Raw genomic sequence first — 24,530 nt, 5'->3', positions numbered from 1 at the left:
GGCTCATGCTTAGCTGCAGGAGGCTGGGCTGAACCATTCAGGTCTGGGGGTAGCGAGATTGTATCATTATTAGAGAGACATAATGAGCTGTACCACTTGTATTAAAAGGGGGTGCAAAGTGGTCTGAATTATTTTCAGGGCAGAGATGTGTGTGTGTGTGTGTGTGTGTGTGTGTGTGTGTGTGTGTCCAGCTGCTCCCCGAATTACGAACAAGTTACAGCCATAGAGTTACATGGCGATCGCGCTGTTCGTCAGTGCAGATCGCCGTTCGTAACTTGGATCCGCATTTACGACCGCTTTGGTCGTAAGTGCGAATGGTCGTAAGTGGAGGTGGTCATATCTCGGGGAGCGGCTCGCCTGTGGCGAGTAGATTTCAGCCGGTTGCTCTGTGTGCCCCATTCACCCGTGCTTGGTGCATGCGCAGTGCCAGTCTGGTGCATGTGCGGTGCGGGGCTGGCGAGTAACCCTCGCCAGGGTTTGTCAAGTACACACACACACACACACACACACTCTAGAATTGGGTTGAACCATTTTGAAAGAGGGAGTTAAACCATCCCATTTAGGCTCTGGAGCAGGGGTGGGCAAAAAGGCCTCCACTCTGCCTGCCTCCTGCCCTGCAAGCTGCGCATGGCGCGTCAAAGCGCCGCATGCTCCAGGCAGGACGGAAGAAGGCTTCGCACTCTCCCTTGCTCCCAGGCCCTAATTGGCCTAGGGGCAGGGAAATGATTGAAGTCTCCTCCCACACCAGGGCCTGAGCACCTTGGGGGAATGCGAGGTGGTGGCAAAGGCACTCCCTCACCCCCCTAGACCAATCATTGTCTGGGAGTGGGGAACCCCTATTTCAAAATAAGCTATTTCGAAAGTGTAATGTAGATGCACCCCTAGAGTCTATTTCTAGGATCCTCCCTGCCCTGCCACCCTGATGGCACATGTGAGGTCATGCCACACGGAGGGAAGGGGTTTCATATTTAAGCATGTGCTATCGCACGCCTGCTGCTATGGCAGAATCTGCAAGGTCACATGCTTCATATGTGAGGAGGATGGCATATTCTTTAAGAGCCAGAAGGGGTGGAATGGCCCCTCCCACACCAGACAAAACCGCATCTGGTTTTATCCCCATTCTAGATGAGAGGTGAATCTTTCAGAAAGAGGTCTGCCCAGTTCAATACAAGCTGCATGCCCTCCCTAGGAGGGAGCATCCACAGACTACTTAGACACCTTTCAGGGTGGATGGGCACCGTCAGGGGTTCTTGGCTTGGTGTCCCTGATGTTTAACTTTTAGCCCTGGCTCTTTGTGTCTCTTTCCCTGGCCCTGTTAGCATTTGCTCCCCAGCCGGGCATCATGGTTCTACCCCTAGGCGCACCTGACCGGGCTTTGCACCCACAGACAGCACAGCAGGGAGAGAACCCAGCGGGTATGCTAGATCCCAGACCCCCCCGACTGCTCCCCACTCCCCTAGCTCCCAGCACCCTCTGCTGTAACCACTAGCCCCCACTCCCCTTCCAAAGCCAGGGACAGAACCCAGGAGTTCTGGCTCCCACTGGAGGGGGGGGGGTAGCATCTGCTTTGGTGCAACAGTTGTGGGGCGGGGGGATCAGGCCCCCACCTGCCCTGAGCTGCCCCCTGTTTTTGGGGGGGGGGGGGCTTGGAGGGAGCAGCCCCAGCCTGGGCTGGGCTTGGAGAGGAGGCCTCCTTCCCCAAGCCCCACCCTGGGAGGACTGAACCACAGCGGGCTTGTCTAGCCACCCAATGCCTCTCTATCGCCCCGCGGCTCTATGGTGCGCGCGGAGGGGGAAACCGCTCTGGGCTGGGCGCTTCCGGCCACTCGCTGGTCAGGCCGGGCGGGCTCGCCTGCTCTCCCTCTGCGCAGGCGCAGTGGCCGCGCTTCCTCGCAGCTGGCCGGGCTGCATGTGAGCGCGGGGACCGGCCATGCCGAAGGGGGCGAAGCCGCCGCGCCCGCCGCAGGAGGAATGGATCGGGGACGGGGAGGAGAAGGGCGGCGAGCCCGCAGGTCAGCGGCCCGGGGGGCAGAGCCCGGGGAATGGGGGGGCAGAATCTGGGGGGCTGGGGGGAAGGAGGGGGCAGAATCTGGGGGGCTGGGGGGAGGAGGGGGCAGAATCTGGGGGGCTGGGGGGAGGAGGGGGCAGGCCTTGGGGGGAGGAGGGGGCAGGCCTGGGGGGGGCAGAATCTGGGGGGTTGGGGGGAGGAGGGGGCAGGCCTTGAGGGGAGGAGGGGGCAGAATCTAGGGGGTTGGGGGAGGAGGGGCAGGCCTGGGGGGAGGAGGGGGCAGAATCTGGGGGGAGGAGGGGGCAGGCCTTGGGGGGAGGAGGGGGCAGAATCTAGGGGGTTGGGGGAGGAGGGGGCAGAATCTGGGGGGGAGGAGGGGGCAGAATCTGGGGGGTTGGGGGGAGGAGGGGCAGGCCTTGAGGGGAGGAGGGGGCAGAATCCGGGGGGTTGGGGGGAGGAGGGGGCAGGCCTTGGGGGGAGGAGGGGGCAGAATCAGGGGGTTGAGGGGAGGAGGGAGCAGAATCAGGGGGGTTGGGGGGAGGAGGGGGCAGGCCTGGGGGGGGGCAGAATCTGGGGGGTTGGGGGGAGGAGGGGGCAGGCCTTGAGGGGAGGAGGGGGCAGAATCCAGGGGGTTGGGGGGAGGAGGGGGCAGGCCTTGGGGGGAGGAGGGGGCAGAGTCTGGGGGGTTGGGGAGAGGAGGGGGCAGAGTCTGGGGGGAGGAGGGGGCAGAGTCTGGGGGATTGGGGGGAGGACGGGGCAGAGCCCGGGGAATTGGGGGGGGCAGAATCCGGGGGGTTCGGGGGAGGAGGGAGCAGAATCAGGGGGGTTGAGGGGAGGAGGGGGCAGAATCTAGGGGGTTGGGGGGAGGAGGGGGCAGGCCTTGAGGGGAGGAGGGGGCAGAATCTGGGGGTTGGGGGGGAGGAGGGGGCAGGCCTGGGGGGAGGAGGGGGCAGAATCTGGGGGTTGGGGGAGAGGAGGGGACAGGCCTTGGGGGGAAGAGGGGGCAGAATCTAGGGGGTTGGGGGGAGGAGGGGGCAGAATCTAGGGGGCTGGGGGGAGGAGGGAGCAGGCCTTGGGGGGAGGAGGGGGCAGAATCTGGGGGTTGGGGGAGGAGGGGACAGGACTTGGGGGGTAGGGGGAGGAGGGGGGAGAACCTGGGGGAGGCAGAAGGCAGAATACCGGGGAGGGTGGGGGGGAGGAGGGGATAGATCCTGGGGGGGGAGGAGGAGGGAAGGTCCGAGGGGGAGGAGGGAGAATGAGGCAGAACAGGGGGTGGGGAGGGAAGGACGGGAGGGAGCAGAACCTGGTGGGGGGGATTGAGCTGGAGGGAGCGGGCTGGGGAGGGGGGAGTGCAGAGGGGACAGGGCCTGGCTGAACTGGACAGATGGGCTGTGGATTCATCTCTCTCCACGTGTTGTTTCAGACAAAGTGGTGAAGAAAGGCAAGAAGGACAAAAAGACCAAGAAGTCGGTAAGAAGCGGGACTCTTGGGGGGAGGGGGGAGCTCTGACACAAGGGCCTAGCAGGTCAGGCTGGAACTCAGGAGACTCCAGATTGACACCCTCCTCCGCCACTGCCCTGCTTTGGGACTCGGGTTAAATCACTTCTTCTTTTTGTGCCTCGGTGTCCCGTCCCACCGTGTGTCTGCTTATACAGACTCACTCTCGTTGTGTGTCTGCAGCGCCCGGCACAACGGGGCCCTGATCCCAGCTGGGTCAGGGACTGTCTCTCGCTGTGTCTGTGCAGCGCCTGACACAACGGGGCCCTGATCCCAGCTGGGTCAGGGACTGTCTCTCGCTGTGTCTGTGCAGCGCCCGGCACAACGGGGCCCTGATCCCAGCTGGGGCAGGGTCTGTCTCTCGCTGTGTCTGTGCAGCGCCTGACACAACGGGGCCCTGATCCCAGCTGGGTCAGGGACTGTCTCTCGCTGTGTCTGTGCAGCGCCCGGCACAACGGGGCCCTGATCCCAGCTGGGGCAGGGTCTGTCTCTCGCTGTGTCTGTGCAGCGCCTGACACAACGGGGCCCTGATCCCAGCTGGGGCAGGGCCTGTCTCTCGCTGTGTCTGTGCAGCGCCTGGCACAACGGGGCCCTGATCTCAGCTGGGGCAGGGTCTGTCTCTCGCTGTGTCTGTGCAGCACCCGGCACAACGGGGCCCTGATCTCAGCTGGGGCAGGGCCTGTCTCGTGCTGTGTCTGGTGCGGGGCCTGTCTCGCGCTGTGTCTGGTGCGGGGCCTGTCTCGCGCTGTGTCTGGTGCGGGGCCTGTCTCGCGCTGTGTCTATGCAGCACCTGGCACAACAGGGCCCTGATCTCAGCTGGAGCAGGGTCTGTCTGGAGCAGGGCCTGTCTCTCGCTGTGTCTGGTGCAGGGTCTGTCTCTTGCTGTGTCTATGCAGCACCTGGCACAACGAGGCCCTGATCTCAGCTGGGGCAGGTCCCGTCTCGTTGTGTGTCTGTGCAGCCACCATAGGGCCCTGATATTTAAAACCAGAGTAAGTAGCTGGATCTCTCAGACCTCACCGCTAGGGGCTGTGAAAGGAACGGTGGCTGGATCTCCCCTAGCACAATGCAGTCTCAGGGGAAGGGGGTGAGTGTGAGTGAACCCGTGACTGCTCCCCAGCCGGTGTGCCTTTCCCTCACCACAGGGGCCAGGGAGATGGGGTAGGGGAAGCAGAGCTCTTATCTTTCCCTTCTGCCCCAGTTCTTTGAAGAGTTGGCTGTGGAGGAGAAACAAGTCAGCGAGCAGCAGGCCGTCCTTAAAGAGAAGGAGCAGCAGCAGCAACAGGTGAGCAGAGGAACGGGATCCCTCCCGCCGGCTGCTGGGTGTTCTTGTAGGACCTACAATAAACAGGCTGTCGGCAAGGGGTGCTCTGCTTGGTGAGCGTCCATCCCCAGGTTGTCACGGGGCGTGGGCAGATCTGAGCCCCCGTCTCTGTGCCCCCCCCTCCCTTCCCAGCTTCAACAACAGAAAAAGAAACGGGAGAAGAAGAAGGAGAAGAAGAAGAAGGACGCGGAAGACGATGAGGAAGAGCACCAGCTGATCGAGAAGCTGAAGAAGCTGTCGGCTCAGGGCAGCGATGAGGAGGAAGAGGGTGAGGCAGGGAGGCGCGTGTTTGGGTTCTAGCCGCAGATCTAGGAGGGAATGGAGTCGAGTGGGCTAGAGGGGGGTGTCTGGGGGCCAGGACCCCTGGATTTTATTCCCAGCTCTGGCCAGGGAGTGAGGACCAGCTGTCAGGACCAGCGCTCGGCGCTCCTGGGTTCTGTACCCTCCAGTGACTCGTTTGGCCCACCTTGCCGCAGTTTCGTGCCCTGCGATGTGGTACGTGGTGGGGAACGCCCGGCGTGGTGGGCGCAGTTAGTGGCTGTGGTGCCATCTCCGGGGTATAAACAGCGGCACCCTCCTGCCACGAGCCCAGCCCCTCCGGAGACCCGCCCCCTAGCAGTGGGTCACTCTCGGGGGCAGGGCTGAGTGAGAAGCAAGGGCCTCCCTTCTCCATAGCCTGCCTTTCCCCCAGCTTCCACCCCATCACTCCAGCCCTTGTGGAGCGACCTCCCAGCCCCCAGGACTGCAGCAGGGACCTAGAGGGGGGTAACGCACCAGGAGACCATCCCGGCGCTCTCTAGGTTCTGGAGGACTCTATAGGGCCAGCTCCCCATAGGGCGAGCGGCTGCATCTCCGTTCCATCGCTCCCTAAAATCCTTCTCTCGTTTCCTTTCCGGCAGCCGTTCCCGTCACCAAAGGCGACAGGAAGAAGAAGGTGAGAGTCGGGCTGGAAGGGGCGCGTACTAGACTCGGGCTGCAAGAGGATGAGGTGGAAGGAGCGCTAGGGTTTGGGGTCTCTGTCTAGACTCGGGCCGGGCTGGGGATTCGGCCGTAGGCGACCGTCTTGCCCCGGTTGAGGTGGGACCTGATGAGGCATCCAACTGGGGGATTGGTGATAAGAGCTGATCCTGCGCTGGGTTTCCAGGGGGGTCTCTGGTGAGGGGCAGAGAGACGTCTGCCCTTCGCTGACGACCTTGACTTGACCCTCCACGCAGGGAGGGAATGTGTTTGCCGCCCTGAGCCAGGAGCAAAGCGAGGAGGAGGAGGAGGAAGAGGAGACACCGAGACCGGCCAAACCCAGCAAGAACAAGATCAGCAAGGTTCGCTCGCTCGGACCACGTCTCGCACGGACGGGGGTGGGGTCGTCTTCTAGCGGGTTACAGCAGTGCGGGTCTGGGGGCTTGGGCTCGGGCTCCTGGGTTCTGTCCTTGTTTCTGGGAGGGGAGTGGGGCCTAGTGGTTAGAGCAGGGAGGCTGGAAGGCAGAACTCCTGGGTTCCGAGACCCCTGGGAGGCCAGGAAGTCGGGGGAGGGGGCCTCCTGTGCTGGAGATCTTCCCTACCCGTCCTGGCGGGATCCCTGGGGGCTAGTCTGTGGGGGACGGTCCTGAGGATGGGGGTGCAGGGTCAGTCTTCCGGTGCTGAATTGCGGGGGGTTGACGTGGTACCCCCTGCAGATCCCACCTGATGACGAAGAGGAGAAGCAGCCAGAGAAGAAAATAATAAAGGATGACAAGCCAAAAGGAAAACAGGTCAGTCCCCTAATACCTCCACATTGGGTTGGCCCGTTGGTCTTAGCCGGGATGGCCAGGGCTGCAGATTCTGTCGCCAGTTCTGGGAGGGGAGTGGGGTCTAGTGGTTAGAGCTGGGGGGGGGGGGGAGGGAGAGACTGGAAACCAGGCCTCCTGGATCTATTGCTAGCTCTGGGAGGGGAGTACAGTATAGTGGTTAGAGTGGGTGACTGGGAACCCAGCCTCCTGGTTCCATTGCCAGCTCTGGGAGGGGAGCGGGGTCTAGTGGTTAGAGCAGGTGACTGGGAACCTGGCCTCCTGGTTCTATTGCCAGCTCTGGGAGGGAAGCGGGGTCTAGTGGTTAGAGCAGGTGACTGGGAACCAGACCTCCTGGTTCTGTCCCTAGCTCTGGAAGGGGAGCGGGGTCTAGTGGTTAGAGCAAGGACTGTGAACCAGACCTCCTGGTTCTGTCCCTAGCTCTGGAAGGGGAGTGGGGTCTAGTGGTTAGAGCGAGGACTGGGAACCAGATCTCCTGGTTCTGTCCCTAGCTCTGGAAGCGGAGTGGGGTCTAGTGGTTAGAGCAAGGACTGGGAACCAGATCTCCTGGTTGTCCCTAGCTCTGGAAGGGGAGTGGGGTCTAATGGTTAGAGCGGGGTGTGGGTCTGGGAGTCTCAAGTGGCAGAATAGCTTAGCCAAGCAGGTGCATGATGAGAGGTTTTTCCGGCTCCGCTGGGCAGGGGTCTGCCTGGAGACAGCGGGGCGGGGCGTCTGGGCTGGGTCAGGTGGAGTCAGAGACGCCGCGTCTCACCGGGGCAGGATGTGCTGTGTGCTCTCGGCAGGAGGAGGAGGACGATAAAAAGAAGAAGAGCAGGAAAAACGAGAAGAACAAAGGAAGGCAGCAGGTGCGAAGCCGGCTTTTCCCAGAGTCAGCGGGCTGGGCACGTGGAAACCAGGGCCCCCGCGCTGCACGAGGGGGCGCTGTGGTGCAGGGAGCAGGGCGGCGGGGGGCCAGTAGGGGGCGCTGTCCCCACGCAAACAGTGCTGGCCCCGGTGCCGCACGAGGGGGCGCTCTGCTGCCTGGTGTGTGTCTGATGTTAGGAACTCGGGCTACTGAGTTCCCCCAACCCTGCCGTCTCTGAAAGCTCTGGCTTCTCCCCCGGCTCCCAGGGAGGAGGCGCAGGGTTTGCTGTTCTGGCCCAGAGCGAGGAAGAGGAGGAGAGCGAAGAGGAACCTAAATTGAAACCCAAAGGCAAAGCGAGCAAGGTGAGCCAGAGGAGTGCCGGGGGGTGGGGTCTAGTGGTTAGAATGGGGAGGGGTGGGGCTGGGAGCCAGGACTCCTGGGTTCTGCCCCCAGCTCTGGGAGGGAAACAGGGTCTAATGAGTTAGAAGAGATGGGGCTGGGGGGTAGGACTCCTGGATTCTGTCCCTGGTTCCAGGCGGGGAGGCGACATTTGGTGGGTTAGAGCAGGCAGGGCTGGGAATCTGGACTTCTGGGTTCCATCCGCCGCTCTGGGAGGGGAGTGTGGCCTAGCGGTTAGAGCAGGCAGGGCTGGGAATCTGGACTTCTGGGTTCCATCCCCAGCTATGGGAGGGGAGTTTGGCCTAGTGCTTAGAGCAGGTGTGTGTTGGGTAGGTCAGGCCTTCTGGGTTCCATCCCCAGCTGTGGGAGGGGAGTGTGGCCTAGTGGTTAGAGCAGGTGTGTGTTGGGTAGGTCAGGCCTTCTGGGTTCCATCCCCAGCTGTGGGAGGGGAGTGTGGCCTAGTGGTTAGAGCAGGTGTGTGTTGGGTAGGTCAGGCCTTCTGGGTTCCATCCCCAGCTGTGGGAGGGGAGTGTGGCCTAGTGGTTAGCGCAGGTGAGGGCAGGATGGTTCTCCCCCCCCCCCCCCCCCCAAGTCAGGGAGACAGGCCCAACTAGCATGATGGGAGTTGGGGGGGGGTCGGCTTCCCCTGACAATTCGGGAGCCGTCCGCATTGGTGCGATGTGGCACGGTACAAAAGGGAGCCCGGGATACCAGGGAGGAAGGAGGCTACTACATCCGCCGCGTTTCCTAAACGCCTTCCCGCGTCTTCCTCCATCTCCTTCCAGGCTGGGAATAAACAAGCGGAGTCTGGTCCAGAGAGGAAAAAAACAAAAGGAAAAAAGAATCAACCAACCCAGGTGAGGGCTTGTGTGTGTGTGGTGGGGGGGGGTGTTTGTCCCTACTAGCAGTGGCCACTAGGGGGCGCCGTGCGGCAGGGAGCAAGGTTGGGGCTCAGGAGAGGGGTACTCTCCCGTCACAGCCAGGGCTGGCCCCGGGGGGCGCCCTGCTGCGTGAAGTGTCTCCATGCAATAGTGCTGCGTGGCCAGTACCCAGCCGCCCCACCCCAGAACTGGCTGCATTTTGGCGAACCTCCCTGCGGTTGGATGAGCTGGGCCTCTGCTCTGCTGCAGAACAAATTTGCTGCCCTGGAGTCGGAGGAGGAGCTGGAGGAAGACGAGGAGGAGCCGGAGAAGCCCAAGGACAAGTCCAAACGAGGCAGCGAGCCGGTAAGACAGCCGTCCTCCCGGTGGGGGAGGCGTTGCCCTCTTCTAACCGGCCTGCATGGAGTGGGCTGGCTCAGCGGGGAGGGTTTCTCGGATCATTTCCCAGCTATCCCCCGTCCCGCATGGGCACCCTTAGCGGGGGGGGGGGGGGGGGAGCCACGGAGCTGTGCTCCCCTCTACGTCTGCAGGGACCCCCCTTCCAGGGGGCAGAGCTGAGTCATGGCGGAAGAGGATGAAGCTCCCGGAAGTCGGGACTCCTGGGTTTTGTTCCTGGCTCTTGGAGGGCAGTGGTGTCTAATGGTCGGATGCTGAAACTCCTGGGTTCTTTTCCCAGAGTAGGGTCTAGTGCTTGCAGGGGGGGGGGGGTACGTCCCTGGCTCTGGGAAGGGAAGGTTCTGTCTATAACCAGCCTCATGCGGTCGGCGCAGCAGTCGGAAGAGGATGAGGAGGACGAGGGGGAGAGGAAGGAGGACGACCCCTACGCTCACCTCAGCAAGAAGGAGAAGAAAAAACTCAAGAAGCAGGTGAGCTCTGGGTGGACGGGGGGGGCAGAGCTTCTTCCAAACACCCCCTCCCCCCACCTTTGGGGCTGGTGAGCCGCCCACCCAGCGGGGTGGTTTCTAGCTGTCTAGAGCTGCCCTTTTTGGTCACAGGCCCATGTTCCCAGAACCCTCTGCTATTGCCCAGCAGCATTATGGGAATTGCTTATAGTGCGGGGGCGGGCTTGTTAACGAAGATGGATCCATGTTCCTGGCCCAAGAGGTTCCCCATTGGGGCATCCATCTAGCTAGGAATGCTGGGTGCTGGCAAGGAGGGTCCCTGGGCTGGGGCAGGGAGAGCGTCAGCTGGCGGGGGCGTCACCTCACGCTATCCCGCAGATGGAGTTCGAGCGGCAGGTGGCAACGCTGAAGGCGGCCAGTGCGGCGGAGAACGACTTCTCGGTGTCGCAGGCAGAGATCTCCTCGCGCCAGGCCATGCTGGAGAATGCCTCCGACATCAAGGTACAGCCTCCCCCTCCCCGCCCCCAGAGTTTATTTGGAACGTTCCTCTCGATTCCCGAAATTTTGTCAGGGTTTCCTGGTGTGAGACCTTCTGTGTCGTCCCCCCCCCCCTTCAGCTGCAGCATGCAAGGAGTTAATTTCCTCTTATTCCACTCCTTCCTTTTCTGTATCTCCTCCCCGCCCCACCCCGCACATTGGTGAAGTTGGTATTTCCCACTACAAGGTGGACCAGCAGCAGCATGGAAGGGGTTAAGCCCATCCCCTCTGTCAATGGGGAGTGGAGGGGGCTGGGTTGTACTAGGCTGGGTGGGAGACCGGGTTGAACCATGTAGTAAGAGGGGGGTGGATGTAGATCATACCACCTGCTAGGGGTGTGCGGAGTGGACTACTGTCTGGGATGCAAGGGGGAGTAGATCGTACTATGAGATGGCAGGGGCTATAGGTTGTACCATCTGGCAGTGCGTGGCACAATTGTCATATGGGAGGGGGAACGGGTGCCACCACCTAAAGAGTGGGTTGCACAATTATATGAGAGGGGAAGTGGGTTGTACCAAGAGACACTGGGGGTAGGATTGCCTATTCTGCACAGTTGTCATGGAGCATCCAGGAGCTAAAGATTAATCTGTAATTAAAAATGTCACCTTGCTGAAACTTTTCAGAATAGGTCCAACCAAAAGAGGAGACTGGGGGGGGGAGGAGGATAGGATAGAGGTCTATAAAATCATGACTGGTGTGGAAAAAGTAAATAAGGAAAAGTGATTTATTTAATTCCCACGTAAGAACTAGGGGTCACCAAGTGAAAGTCATTGGCAGCAGGTTTAAAACAAACAAAAGGAAGTTTTTCTTCACTCAGTGCATAGTTAACTTGTGGAACTCCTCGCCAGAGGATGCGGTGAAGGCTAGAGCTTTAACAAGGTTCAAAAAGGAGCTAGATAGATTCATGGAGGTTAGGTCCATCAATGGCTATTAGCCAGGATAGGGAGGATAGGCCCCTAACCTTTGTTTCTCTGGAGGTGGGTGACAGGGGAGGGATCACGTGACGATTACCTGTTGTGATCCCTCCCTCTGGGACGTGGTATTGGCCACTGTCGGCAGACAGGACCCTGGGCTAGACGGACCTTTGGTCTGACCCAGTATGGCCGCTCTTATGGTGGCACTGGACCATTGGGTGGGGAGCGGGTCATACCATGAGATGGCAGGGGTGGCCGGGAGGGGAACACAATGGGTCACACCATTTGGCACATCTGGCGGGGGGAGGCGAGAGGGTCATACCGTCTTTTCCCGATCTCTCTCCCGTGCCGTTATAGCTGGAGAAGTTCAGCATCTCAGCCCATGGCAAGGAGCTCTTCGTCAATGCAGACCTGTACATCGTGGCCGGGCGTCGGTACGGCCTGGTGGGACCCAACGGGTAGGTACATGGATGGATTCCCCGCCCCCCCCCCCCCCTCCATCTTCATGCTTTCCCATCGCAATCCAGGTTGGCCCCTGGGCACCACTAGGGGGTGCTGTGCTTTCGGCCTCCCTGCTTAACCCTTTTCCTCCCTTTGCAGGAAGGGCAAAACCACCCTGCTGAAGCACATCGCGAACCGGGCCCTGAGCATCCCCCCCAACATTGACGTGCTGCTCTGTGAGCAAGGTACAGGGAGGGACTGGCAGACAGGATCCCTGGGCGTGAGGTCTAGTGGTTAGAGCAAGGAGAGGGGGAGGGGTCTGGGAGCTAGGACTTCTAGGTTCTGTCCCTGGGTGTGGGGTTTAGTGGTTAGAGCGAGGGGGGGGTGTTGGGATCCAGGACTCCTGGGTTCTATCCCCGGGTGTGGGGTTTAGTGGTTAGAGCGAGGGGGGGGTGTTGGGATCCAGGACTTCTGGGTTCTATCCCCGGGTGTGGGGTTTAGTGGTTAGAGCGAGGGGGGGGAGGTGTTGGGATCCAGGACTCCTGGGTTCAATCCCCGGGTGTGGGGTTTAGTGGTGGGGGGGGGGGGGTGTTTGGATCCAGGACTCCTGGGTTCAAGCCCTGGGTGTGGGGTTTAGTGGTTGGGGGAGGGGGGGGGTCTGGGAGCCAGGACTCCTGGGTTCTATCCCCGGGTGTGGGGTTTAGTGGTTAGAGCGGGCGGGGGGGGAGGTGTTGGGAGCCAGGACTCCTGGGTTCTATCCCCAGGTGTGGGGTTTAGTGGTTAGAGCGAGGGTGGGGGGAGGTGTTGGGAGCCAGGACTCCTGGGTTCTATCCCCGGGTGTGGGGTTTAGTGGTTAGAGCGGGCGGGGGGGGGGGGTCTGGGAGCCAGGACTCCTGGGTTCTATCCCCAGGTGTGGGGTTTAGTGGTTAGAGCGAGGGTGGGGGGAGGTGTTGGGAGCCAGGACTCCTGGGTTCTATCCCCGGGTGTGGGGTTTAGTGGTTAGAGCGGGCGGGGGGGGGGTCTGGGAGCCAGGACTCCTGGGTGCTGCCCCGGCTCTGAGAGGAGAGTGGGGACTAGCGGGGTAGCACAGGGAACTTGGCACTCAAAGACTTGTCCCCCCTCCAGAGGTGGTGGCGGATGAGACTCCCGCCGTCCAGGCGGTGCTGAAGGCCGACACCAAGCGGCTGAAGCTGCTGGAGGAGGAGAAGCGGCTGCAGGCGCGGCTGGAGAAGGGGGACGACAGCGTGGCTGAGAAGCTGGAAAAGGTCCGGGGATGGGGGGGGAGGCGATACCACCATGGCTGTGGGACGGGCGAGGGGGTATGGGAGGGAGCAGGGCGGGGCTGGTGTGTGGAGAAGGGCTGTAGTTGTGTGGAGGAGCAGGGAGAGAGCTGGGGTGGAGCACGGGGGGGAGGATTTGGAGAGGGGGAGCAGGGGGGACGGGATTCGAGCTGAGAGGCGGCAAAGGCTCCCCAGTGAGCCCGCCCGTTCCCCCCCCCACCCCCCCGCAGGTGTACGAGGAGCTGCGGGCCACGGGAGCAGCCGCAGCAGAGGCCAAAGCCCGGCGCATCCTGGCCGGTCTGGGGTTCAACCCCGAGATGCAGAACCGGCAGACCAAGAAGTTCTCAGGCGGCTGGCGCATGAGGGTGTCTCTAGCCAGGTGAGGCTGGCGGGGGGGGGGGGGGGGGATAATCACACCCCCACCCACCCACCCCTCTCCCCTGTTGGGGGCTGGGCTGAGACCTGGCAGCCACAAGGGGACCCTCCAACTTGGAACCAACACCCCCTAGAGGGGAAAAGCCCCACGTCCTATCCTACCAGCCCCCTCCCTCACAGACCCCCCCCCCACCCCACCAGCTAGTCCCTCTCTCTTCCCGCACCAGCCCTCATCTCATCTCCTCCCCTGCCTGCCCCACTTCTCCCTCCTCCCCCGCCAGCCCCCTTTGCAGTCCCGCAGGGCGCCATTAGGGGGCGCTCCTCACCCACCCGGTCTCCTTCAGGGCCTTGTTCATGGAGCCGACGCTGCTGATGCTGGACGAACCCACCAACCACCTGGATCTCAACGCTGTCATCTGGCTCAACAAGTGAGTGCCCCGCCCTGGAGGAACCCTTCCCCTCCAGCTGGGATCAGCAGCAGCCACCTCTGGGGAGGAGCCTGCTGAGCGACTGGATGGGGGTGGACCCCACAAACCCCTCAGAGCTGGGGCTGGGGTGGTTCTTCTCAGCCCTTGGTGGTGGGGATAGGGGTCGGGGATAGGGGGCAAGGCGGGATCTAGGCTGTGATTGGGGAGGGGGTGTCCTATGGGGCTGGGGACCGTCAGGATTTGTGGGGGTCAGAGTTTAGATTCTGGGGGTCAGGGCTGGGGGTTGAAATGGGGGCGGGGTTTGGGCTCTGCGGGGGGACAGGACTGGGTGGGACTCCTCAGAAGGGTGCATGGGGCTCGGTAGGGGGGGATCAGAGGAAAGAGCCCCCATTTGTGTGGGGCCCCCCATAGAGGCTGCCCCACATCCCACCATGTGGGGTATGTATTCTGAATTCAATAAAATCATGAAGCCGTGAGTTCCGTGGGTTAACATGATGGCGCAAGTTCCCACTAGGAAAGCCCTCAGTTGAAGCCAGTGCCCCGTAGAGCCACTCAGTCCCCTCCCTCCCGGCCAGGGTGTCCCTCCTGGCTGTGGAGCCGAGTCCGTCCCTCTGTCTGATTCTGTCTGTCCTCCGTTGGCCTCTCCAGCTACCTGCAGACCTGGAAGAAAACCCTCCTCATCGTCTCCCATGACCAGGGCTTCCTGGACGACGTTTGTACCGACATCATCCACCTGGACATGCAGAAACTCTTCTACTACCGGGGCAACTACAGTGAGTGTGGGTCGGGGGGAGGGGCAGTTGTGGGGGGGGGGGGGGAATACATCAGTGGGGGGGGAGAAGGAGGGGGGAAGTTGTAATGAGCGGGGGTGAGGGGGATGCAGCTGGGGCAATATCAGAGACTGGTTTGCCCCTAGGTGTCCTTCCAAGAGTAGGCGGTTTTGTGGGTACAGGGTGCATCATGGGACTTGTAGTTCAGTTGCCTCGTGTCCCCATGTGGGCTGGACTCCTTGGAGAAAGTGTTCCCCACGCTGCATCCCTCTCCCTGAGCTTCCAAATGGCATCATGGGAGCCCCGTGGTCCATAGTGCATCATGGGAGATGTAGTTCAGCTGGGGAGCTCAGCCCAGAGCAGAGAGGGGGAGCGCGAGGCCCCTGAACTACACCTCCCATGAGGCATGTCAGAACCCCACGTCTCTCATTGGCCAAAACCCCCGTTTTCCACCCAAAAATGTTTTGATGGGAAATTTCGGACCATTCTAAATGCAGAGTTGCCTCCCCAGGCTTTGTTCTTTAGCTCTCGGAGTCTGCGTTTAGATCCAGAGGGCCCCAGGTTTGATCCCCCAGGCAGGAAGCGCTGGGCAGGGAGGGAAAATGACATTTCCCCGTCTCTGCACAGAGAGCTTTGGTGGCAGAGGGGGAATTTGAACCCGGATCTCCCAGCGCAGTGCCCTAACCACAGCCCCTCTTAACCTCTCTCTCTCTGCCGCAGTGACCTTCAAGAAGATGTACCAGCAGAAGCAGAAAGAGCTGCTCAAACAGTATGAGAAACAGGAGAAGAAACTGAAGGACCTGAAGGCGGGTGGGAAGTCGACAAAACAGGCGGTGAGTCCTGAGGTCTGGCCCCGTGGCAGGGGCACAGGATATGGGACCTTTTCCCCCTCTACGGGGCACTGGCTTCAACTGAGGGCTTACCTACTGGGAACTTGTGCCGTCGTGTTAACCCACGGAACTCCCTGCTGCATGATTTTATGGAATTAAGAATCTCTCAACAACAAACTGAGTTATTGCATAGCCCTCAGGCTGAGGGGCAGCTCCTGAGTGTCAAGGGAAAATTCTCCCTTCCTTGCCATGGGACTACTGCCCCCTGAGATGAACTGTGGCAGATTTGTACTTCCTTGTAGTCTGAAGCTCAGGCCTACCCATCTGATGGGCTTCTTGATCTGGTCTGGGGAGCCATGGGTCTGATGTGGGGTGACAGGGTGGAGGCTAGATGGGCACTTAGGTTTGATCTGGGATGGCAAGGAGAAAGCAAGATACCGAGCTAGGTAGGTACATGGGTTTGATCTTCAGGGATGGTGGAGACAGGATAGCAGACTAGATGGTCACAGGGGTTTGATCTGGGGTAACAGAGGTGGGATACCGGGCTAGATGGTCACAGGGGTTTGATCTGGGGTAACAGAGGTGGGATACTGGGCTAGATGGGCACATGGGTTTAATCAGGGGTAACGGAGAAGGCGGGATACTGGGTTAGATGGGCACGTGGGTTTAATCAGGGGTAACGGAGAAGGCGGGATACCGGGCTAGATGGGCACGTGGGTTTAATCAGGGGTAACGGAGAAGGCGGGATACCAGGTTAGATGGGCACGCGGGTTTAATCAGGGGTAACGGAGAAGGCGGGATACCGGGTTAGATGGGCACGTGGGTTTAATCAGGGGTAACGGAGAAGGCGGGATACCAGGTTAGATGGGCACGCGGGTTTAATCAGGGGTAACGGAGAAGGCGGGATACCGGGGTAGATGGGCACGTGGGTTTAATCAGGGGTAACGGAGAAGGCGAGATACCGGGTTAGATGGGCACGCGGGTTTAATCAGGGGTAACGGAGAAGGCGGGATACCGGGCTAGATGGGCACGTGGGTTTAATCAGGGGTAACGGAGAAGGCGAGATACCGGGTTAGATGGGCACGTGGGTTTAATCAGGGGTAACGGAGAAGGCGAGATACCGGGTTAGATGGGCACGTGGGTTTAATCAGGGGTAACGGAGAAGGCAGGATACCGGGTTAGATGGGCACGTGGGTTTGATCTGGGGTAACGGAGGCGGGATACCGGGCTAGATGGGCACGTGGGTTTAATCAGGGGTAACGGAGAAGGCGGGATACCGGGTTAGATGGGCACGTGGGTTTAATCAGGGGTAACGGAGAAGGCGGGATACCGGGTTAGATGGGCACGTGGGTTTAATCAGGGGTAACGGAGAAGGCGGGATACCGGGTTAGATGGGCACGTGGGTTTAATCAGGGGTAACGGAGAAGGCGGGATACCGGGTTAGATGGGCACGTGGGTTTAATCAGGGGTAACGGAGAAGGCGGGATACCGGGCTAGATGGGCACGTGGGTTTAATCAGGGGTAACGGAGAAGGCGGGATACCAGGTTAGATGGGCACGCGGGTTTAATCAGGGGTAACGGAGAAGGCGGGATACCGGGTTAGATGGGCACGTGTGTTAAATCTGGGCAGGATACTGGACTAGAGCAGCACATATCTTTAATCTGGAGTGACGAGGAAGAGGCTGGATACGAGGCCAGTGGCTAGGATCCAGAGCAGTGGCGAGGCAGCCGGGATACCGGGTTAGATGGGCTCACCAATCTGTCCCTCCCTCCGTCTCCAGGAGAAGCAAACCAAGGAGGCGCTGACGCGAAAGCAGCAGAAATGCCGCAAGAAGAACCTGGATGAAGAGGCGAACGAGGCTCCCGAGTTGCTGAAGAGGCCCAGGGAGTACACCGTGAAATTCACCTTTCCCAATCCGCCGTTGCTGAGCCCCCCCATTCTGGGCCTGCACGGTATGTCTGCGCTCAGCAGGGGGCGCTCTCCCTTGGCAGTCAGTTCTGACCTCAGCAGGAGGCTAGGGGGCGCTGTGGCACCAGTAGCACTCCCCCTGCTGGCCTGGCCTCATCCCTGCCCAACCCACGGTCGTTAGACGCCTCCCACCCAGCGGCCACAGTTGGACACCGGACTCCCCTTTGCTTCCTGCCCCACGTTGCTGGGTGACATCGCTCTGGGGCTGCTCCCCAGCTGCCCCACCCCCAGCTGCCCCACCCCAGAGGTGGCTGCATTCCAAAGCTGGGTGATTGCCCCCTTTCTGTCCGCTGGGGAGACGAGCTGCTGAGGGTTCCTCTCCAACCCCGGTTTCCCACGGGCCCCAGAGCTGAGCGATGCATTGTGGGGCTGTGTCGGCTGCACCCCCTCACCCTCCTCCCGGCCCTTTTCACAGGTGTCGTGTTTGGCTACGAGGGACATCCGCTGCTGTTCAAGAATCTGGATTTTGGGATCGACATGGAGTCGAGAAGTAAGTGGCCGGTCGGTGTTTATGAGAGACCCTACCATAACAAACTGGCTTGCGCACTCCCTCAGCGCGCCCTCTGCTTGCAGCCCCTGCGAGCCTACAGTACAAAGGGGGACATGCAGGCTGCTCCCATGGTCGCTGCCCTATGGTAAACTCCAGCCCCAAAATCTTAACGATGAGCCAGATGTGCTTTAAGACACCCTACAATAAGAACATAAATTCACCTCCATGAATCTATCTAGCTCTTTTTTGAACCCTGCTAAAGTCCTAGCCTTCACCGCATCCTCTGGCGAGGAGTTCCACAGGTTGCCCGCACGCTGAGTGAAGAAAACCCGCAATAACAAACCCACCCACACATGGCCCCAGTGCCCTTCCAGCAATGAATTGGACTCTTCAGCCCCAGGGATGATGCTACACCTACAATAACGATCCACCTGCACAGCCCTCCTCGTATCCTTGAGACCCTACAGTAACAAACTACCCCGTGCAGCCTCTTAGCAACCTCTAAAGATCTTAGAATTACAGTCAGCTTGTGCAGCCTTGTAGTACCCCTGCGAGACCCAACGATAATAGACTAGAATGCCCGAGAGACCCTACAGCAACAAACCAGCTCATACAACTTCCTTAGTAACTCCAAGCCCCTACAATAACACGCTACTGTAAAGTCCTAGCCTGCCTGAGGGACCTCACAATAACAGAGCTGCCCCATGGAATCACCGAGACACCCTACAATAACAAAGTGGCTCGTGTAGCACCCTTGAAAGACTCTGCCTTAATACACCACACTGTGCAGCCCCCTAGCAGCTCCAAGAGACCCTACAATAACAGGCTAGTAAGCCAGAGACCCTGCAACACCAACCCAGCCCAGGTGGATCCTGTCGCATCCCTGAGAGACCCTAGAATAACAAGCCGCCCCGGGCAGTCAGAGGAGAGTGCAGTCCCAGCGCAGACCCTGTGCTAACCCACCAAGCTCCTGGCCCGGTTGCATCACTGACGGCTGCTCTCTGTCCACCTCAGTCTGCATCGTGGGGCCCAACGGCGTGGGGAAGAGTACGCTGCTGCTGCTGCTGACGGGGAAGCTGACACCGGTAAGGGGCCCCCTCTTGTGACACCCGCCCCCCCATCCAGAGTTAACCCAAACTCATCTGATTCTGGCCCTTCCCTTTGTGTTCTAAACGGCTGTTTCCCAGCTGCCGCACCCCAGAGGTGGCTGCATCTCAGCGCTGGGTGAGGGGGGGGGGGGGGGTGTGGTCAGTACACGAGAGGGCAGCGGGAAGCAGTCCCCATGAACCCCCTTTCTCTCCTTTCAGACACGAGGAGAGATGAGGAAAAACCACAGACTAGTAAGTAATGATGGGACCCCAATGCAGAGGGGTGTGAGGGATGGGGGGGGGGGCAAGGCCGTGGTTGGGATAACGGGGCTAGCAGTCAGGATCGGGGGACAGCGGCAGAGCTGGGGGGAGCCCACGGCTGGGATAAGAGGGGGCAACTGCTGGTCAGGACGGGGGGGGCAGTTAGAGGGAGGGGGAAGTGGGCAGCAAGGGGGCGGTGCTTCGGGTGTTGACTCCGCCCCTTCCCCCTCTCCCCACAGAAAATCGGCTTCTTTAACCAGCAATACGCCGACCAGCTGAACATGCAGGAGACAGCGACCGAGTACCTGCAGCGCAACTTCAACCTGCCCTACCAGGACGCCCGCAAGTGCCTGGGGCGCTTCGGCCTCGAGAGCCACGCCCACACCATCCAGATCTGCAAGCTGTCGGGTGAGGGGGCGGGGCCAGGGAAGGGCTGGGGCCTAGGGTTGTGGATGCAGAGTGAGGGGCAGCCCTTGGGGTAGTAGGAGGGGCAGGTTTTGGGGAGATGGGGGGTGTGGGCAGGGCGCTCCGGAGCTTAGCTTGGGGGAGGGGAGGCAGGGGAGGGCACCTTGTAGCTGTGGTTGGGAGCGGAGAAAGGGCTTGGCTGACCAAGATGCGGAATGATTCAGACAAGTGGGGAGTGGGCTCCCCTGCCTCACTCTCCCCACTCCCTTCCAGGGGGCCAGAAGGCTCGCGTGGTCTTTGCCGAGCTGGCCTGCAGGGAACCCGACGTCCTTATCCTGGTGAGTGTTGCTGGGCGGGGAGAGGACAGGGCCGCGGAGGGCAGCTGGCTCTAATGGGGAGTAGGGTTCAGTGGTTGGAGGGGGCTGGGAGCCAGCACTCCTGGGCTCTTTCTGGGATCTGGGAGGGCAGCAATGGAGCCTAGTGGTTAGGACGAGGCGCTGGGAGCCAGCATTCTTGGATTCTCTCTGGATCTGGGAGGGGAGTGAGGTGTAGTGGTTAGAGCAGGAGCAGGACTTGTGGGTTCTTTCTGGGAGGGGAGTGGGGTCCAGTGGTTAGAGCAGGAGCAGGACTCCTGGGTTCTCTCTGGGATCTGCCCCTTCGCCGGCTCAGCCCGTTGTCTCTTTCCCCAGGACGAACCCACCAACAATCTGGACATCGAGTCCATCGACGCCCTGGCCGACGCCATCAATGAGTACAAGGGGGGTGAGTGACACCGGCGGGCGCTTGGACCGGTCCGGAAGGGCCCATCGATGGGGAGGGAATTCTGGGCTGGAACATCCCATTGGGCTGGGAGGGGAGGGAATTCTGGGCCAGAAGGACCCATTGGGAATTCCAGACAGGAAGAGTCAATTAATCGGGATGGGGGGGATTCCAGGCTGGAATGGTCCATTGGGCTGGGAGGGGAGGGAATTCTGGGCCAGAAGGGTCCATTGATTGAGATGGGCGGGGATTCCAGGCTGGAATGGTCCATTGGGATGGGAGGGGAGGGAATTCTGGGCCAGAAGGGTCCATTGATTGAGATGGGGGGATTCCAGGCTGGAATGGTCCATTGGGGTGGGAGGGGAGGGAATTTTGGGCCAGAAGGGTCCATTGATTGAGATGGGGGGATTCCAGGCTGGAATGGTCCATTGGGGTGGGAGGGGAGGGAATTCTGGGCCGGATGAGCCCATTGGTCAGGTGATTGCGTTACGGGGGAGGGCATTTCAGGCTGCCACTGCTCATTGGTCTGGTCCAATGGTGGGGGAGGGAATTTTAGGCTGGATGGGTCCATTGATCTGTTCCGACGGGGGGAGGTGGGTTCTGAGGGCAGGGGGTGGTCCACTGGGGTGGGAGGAGGGATAAAACTGAGTTTCACCCCGGCTGCAAGAGGGCCTGCCCAAATTACCCAGCATGCATTTTCCTGGGCAAGACCATCTACAGACGGCAGGGAGGGGACACGTGTGTCTCCTCCCCCCACCTCTTCTGGAGATGGGGGCTCCCGCTGCTCGCCTAACTTTGCCCTCCCCCTGCAGCCGTCATTGTCGTGAGCCACGATGCCCGGCTGATCACGGAGACCAATTGCCAGTTGTGGGTGGTGGAGGAGCAGAGCGTCGAGCAGATCGACGGCGACTTCGACGACTACAAGCGCGAGGTGCTGGAGGCCCTGGGCGAAGTCATCATCAACCGGCCTCGCGAGTGAGGCAGGAGGCGGGGCCTCCCCAAGCTCCTCCCACCCGATGGACTCACCAGTCACCCGCTCGCAGCAGGACTTGGGTGCAGCTGGAGAGCGGCGGGGACGAGGCTAAAGAGATGGGGGTGGGTTCCTCTCCCCCCCCCACTCCCTTTCTGGGGAGGGGCACCGATTATTTATAGGAGGGGGTGGGAGTTTGTATTGATTTGTATTGGAACGGTGTATTCTGGCCCAGGCAGGGGAGGGGTCTGTACCCCATTACTGGACTTTCTCATCCCCCCCAACTGCTCCAAGGGTGGGTTGAGCCTTGTTCTGCTTCCATTTGACAGGAGTCAATAAAAACAGGAAGGAAACAAGTGCCTGGTCATGGCTGTGGCTGTGAGGGGGGTGGGGATTCATCGTGAGCAGAGAAGTGTGTTTGGGGGGGAGGTGATCTATTCAGCCCCTCACCCCTTCTTGCCTCTTGGGGCTACTTCAGCCTTCTGCCCATGTGGTTGGAAGGGTTCGGAGCAGGGATTTAAAATTGGGCAAGGGTGTAGCCTTGTGGATCCAGGAGGATGTGCTTTTAGCCACCTTGTGGGAAACGAACCTGAGCTTCTCACAGAAAGGGTCACTGGACTGTTTTAGCCTGAGTTCAATCAGGTATTTTCCCCATCTCTCGTTTTCAGAAACAGCTGTGTCTTAGTGCAGTGGCGGCTAATCCACCGCTCACGAGACACATGTGGCTCGTGAAAAAAAAAATTGCAGCTCCTGACGGAACCGGGACGGAACCCAGAACCGCTCAGGTCAGCTGCTCTCACGGCTGAGCCACTGTGAGCCACAGGCGTGCTCACGGCCCCCAGCACACTCACAGCGTCCCACCCTGCACATGTTAGCAGCCAGCCACTGAGTGCAGGCAGGGGTGAGGGCTTCGGGTGCTGCGGTAGTGGCTCCCAGACTTAGGCCTAAGGTTGTGAGGGGGAGGGGAATTGGGTTCGAGCGGGGGGGGGGGGGGGGGAGAGAGATCCTGGCTTTGGTGAAGGGGAGGGGGATCGGGTGTGAGGGGGGTGCACAGGGTGTCCCGGCCAGCAGATGCTCAAAGCTGGCTGCTCAGCACCTGTAGGAAGATACACGTAGCAGAAGTAGTGGCTCTGGCCCCGGGCATAAGGTTCGGGGAGAGGGTGATTGGTTTAGAGTGGGGGTGGGGGACCTGGCTCTGGGGGAGGGGAGGGGATTGGGGGGGGGGGGGGAGTAGGAGTCCCGGGACTGCATGCCAGTTCCAACTTCTCGGGAAGCACGGGGGTGTTGTGGGGAGCAGAGGAAGAGCACACGCCTCCTGAGAAGTTGGAGCTGGCACGCAGTCCCGGGACGCCTACACACACACCCTACGCAGGCAGGCAGCAATGGGAAGGAAGTCTCTGGCCAAGCAACAGACCCGGTGTTTCAGGAAGCGCGTCAGCTGTTTCTGGGAGGGGAAGAGCAGCCTGCATGCTTCCTGTAACCCTTGGGGGAGAGTGCAAATGAAGACCCCTTGTGTGTGTCCTAGCCACTTGGTGTGCTGTGCCTGTCTGCGTAGTACTGTGCACACTCACTCCCCGCAGTAGAGCACATGGCTTCTCCTCTTCTCACTGTCTGCAAGCCTACACGGTCTGGCTATGTCTACATTCGCGACTTCTTGTCCAAGGATGACCGTACTCGTGCAAGAATCCGCAGAGCATCCACACTACCCGCCCGCTCTTGTGCAAGGAAATGTACAGTCCGGTGTGGTAAGAGGGCTTCTTGTGCAAGAACTACACTCTTTTCTAACAGGTGTAAGCCCTCTTGCGCAGGAGCTCTTGCACAAGAGGGCAGTGTGGACGCTCGGCAGGGATTTCTTGCACAAGAAAGCCCTGTGGCTAAAATGGCCGTCAGAGCTTTCTTGTGCAAGAGTGTGTCCACATGGCCATGGGTGCTCTTGCGCAAAAGCACAGCTCGCACAGGGCAGTGTGGACGTGTTCTTGTGCAAAACTGCTTGCACAAGAATCCTTGTGCAAGATGTTCTTGCACAAGAAGCTGCCAGTGTAGACATTGCCTCATGTTTGCGTGCACATCCTCGTTGCACGGGAGCAAGTGTGGCTGACGAGTTCTGGGTTCTTGGACCATCATTGATTTCCTTGGAGACGTAGCCAGGGCTACTGGGGCGTGCACTGTTCCTGCAGCAAGACACAGTGGGCCAGAGGCCTGGCTGCCTGCTCCCCCAGTCTTTGGGCAAGTAACCCAGGGAAGTGTGTGACTGCAGGGGGGGGGGGATTCCTGCAGGGGCAGTGGAAGGGTTGGGAGCAGACTGGAGGCCATGATCACAAGGCTGGCTCACTGCGCTTTCCCTAGGAGCAGCTGCTGTGTCAGGGGCAGGCATGGCTGCAGGCTGTCAGCGTGCAGCACTGTTCAGGATGCATGGAGTGTGGCCTGCGCCCAGCTCACATCTCCCCTTGTAGAAATATGGGTCAGTCCTAGAACCAATCCTATTGAATTTATTCATAAATGATCTGGAGAAGCGGTAAACAGGCAGGTGGCAAAGTTGGCAGACGATACTCAACTGGTCAAGGTAGCGAAGACCAAAGCAGACTGAAGAACTTCCAAAAGATCTCACAAAACTAAGCGATTGGGCAACAAGATGGCAAATGAAATTTAGTGTGGATAAGCGCAAAGTACCGCACCTTGGAAAAAATAACCCCAACCATACATGTAATATGATGGGGGCTAATTTAGCTACAACTAATCAGGGAAGAGATTAGTTCTTGCAGCAGGGACGTAGCCCCAGGGTGAAAGGTTTCAGTCCAGATGGAGGAGGTTTAGCAAAGTTGTAAGCAACTGAACTCAAGGGCTTTTCAAGGGAAGAGATGGGCAATGTGACCAGTTCTGTTTGCATTGGATTCTGGGTCGATATCCCAGGTGAGGTGAGGACAGTTGGTGTCTCAGGGTGAGAGACAGTAAAAAAAAATAAAACGATGGAAAGGAAACAAACCAAGGCCCCAGATGCCAAGAGCAATCAAGTCAGTCCGTTTTCATAGAGAAGGTCCCAGGAATCCCAGCGAGGCAGGTATCCGCTCAGGGTGGGGATTGAGAGATTCTGGCCAATGGGTACTAGGGCCAAATTGCCAGCCTCCTGCTGAGTGTCAGCTCATGCGAAACTCTAGGAACAAGAAAACCCCTTCCGCTGCGGTTGGCTCGTTATTTCAGGGGCAGACAGAACCCATAGCAGGGCACCCGTTTCTGTACGGAGGCCGTGCTCACAGGCTCCAGATGCAAAGCTCCCACCTGCTGCAGCAGCAGGGTTGCCAATTTGGTGATATTGGAAAACCGGACACTCCAGCAGGCATGCTGGAATCATCTCTGCGCCCTATTCCTCCCCGGTTCCACCCTCCATCCACTGCTTTTCCCTTCCCTCCCTGGATCAGGAAGAACTCGCTTCGGGA

At 60.0% G+C, this 24,530-nt stretch overlaps 1 protein-coding gene across 4 annotated transcripts; it reads left to right on the top strand.

The window, feature by feature from the left end:
* Nucleotides 1–1,852: 1,852 nt before the first annotated feature.
* ABCF1 (ATP binding cassette subfamily F member 1) lies at nucleotides 1,853–21,452 on the top strand. Of its 4 annotated transcripts, none has more exons than XM_075913424.2 (28): nucleotides 1,853–2,012; nucleotides 3,432–3,478; nucleotides 4,707–4,790; nucleotides 4,962–5,097; nucleotides 5,729–5,763; nucleotides 6,044–6,148; nucleotides 6,503–6,577; nucleotides 7,294–7,458; nucleotides 7,724–7,819; nucleotides 8,642–8,713; nucleotides 8,987–9,082; nucleotides 9,511–9,603; nucleotides 9,958–10,080; nucleotides 11,388–11,488; nucleotides 11,631–11,716; nucleotides 12,597–12,736; nucleotides 12,982–13,130; nucleotides 13,471–13,554; nucleotides 14,203–14,327; nucleotides 15,045–15,157; nucleotides 16,936–17,107; nucleotides 17,539–17,613; nucleotides 18,628–18,698; nucleotides 18,921–18,953; nucleotides 19,202–19,370; nucleotides 19,641–19,705; nucleotides 20,057–20,129; nucleotides 20,939–21,452. In XM_075913424.2, the coding sequence occupies exons 1-28, from the start codon at nucleotides 1,931–1,933 to the stop codon at nucleotides 21,103–21,105; spliced, it is 2,832 nt and encodes a 943-aa protein (XP_075769539.2). In that variant the 5' UTR covers nucleotides 1,853–1,930; the 3' UTR covers nucleotides 21,106–21,452. The 4 variants fall into 4 exon arrangements, with proteins under 4 accessions (XP_075769539.2, XP_075769540.2, XP_075769538.2 ...); XM_075913425.2 differs by having other exon boundaries at nucleotides 1,854–2,012; nucleotides 7,396–7,458; nucleotides 9,508–9,603; XM_075913423.2 differs by having other exon boundaries at nucleotides 1,854–2,012; nucleotides 9,508–9,603.
* The last annotated feature ends 3,078 nt before the right edge of the window (nucleotides 21,453–24,530 follow it).

This window comes from Pelodiscus sinensis, chromosome 19 (genome assembly GCF_052426305.1).
Source record: "Pelodiscus sinensis isolate ZL-2025 chromosome 19, ASM5242630v1, whole genome shotgun sequence".
NCBI lineage: Eukaryota > Metazoa > Chordata > Testudines > Trionychidae > Pelodiscus > Pelodiscus sinensis.
Note: the sequence above shows the minus strand (reverse complement) of the source record. Positions and strands in the feature narration are given on the sequence as shown.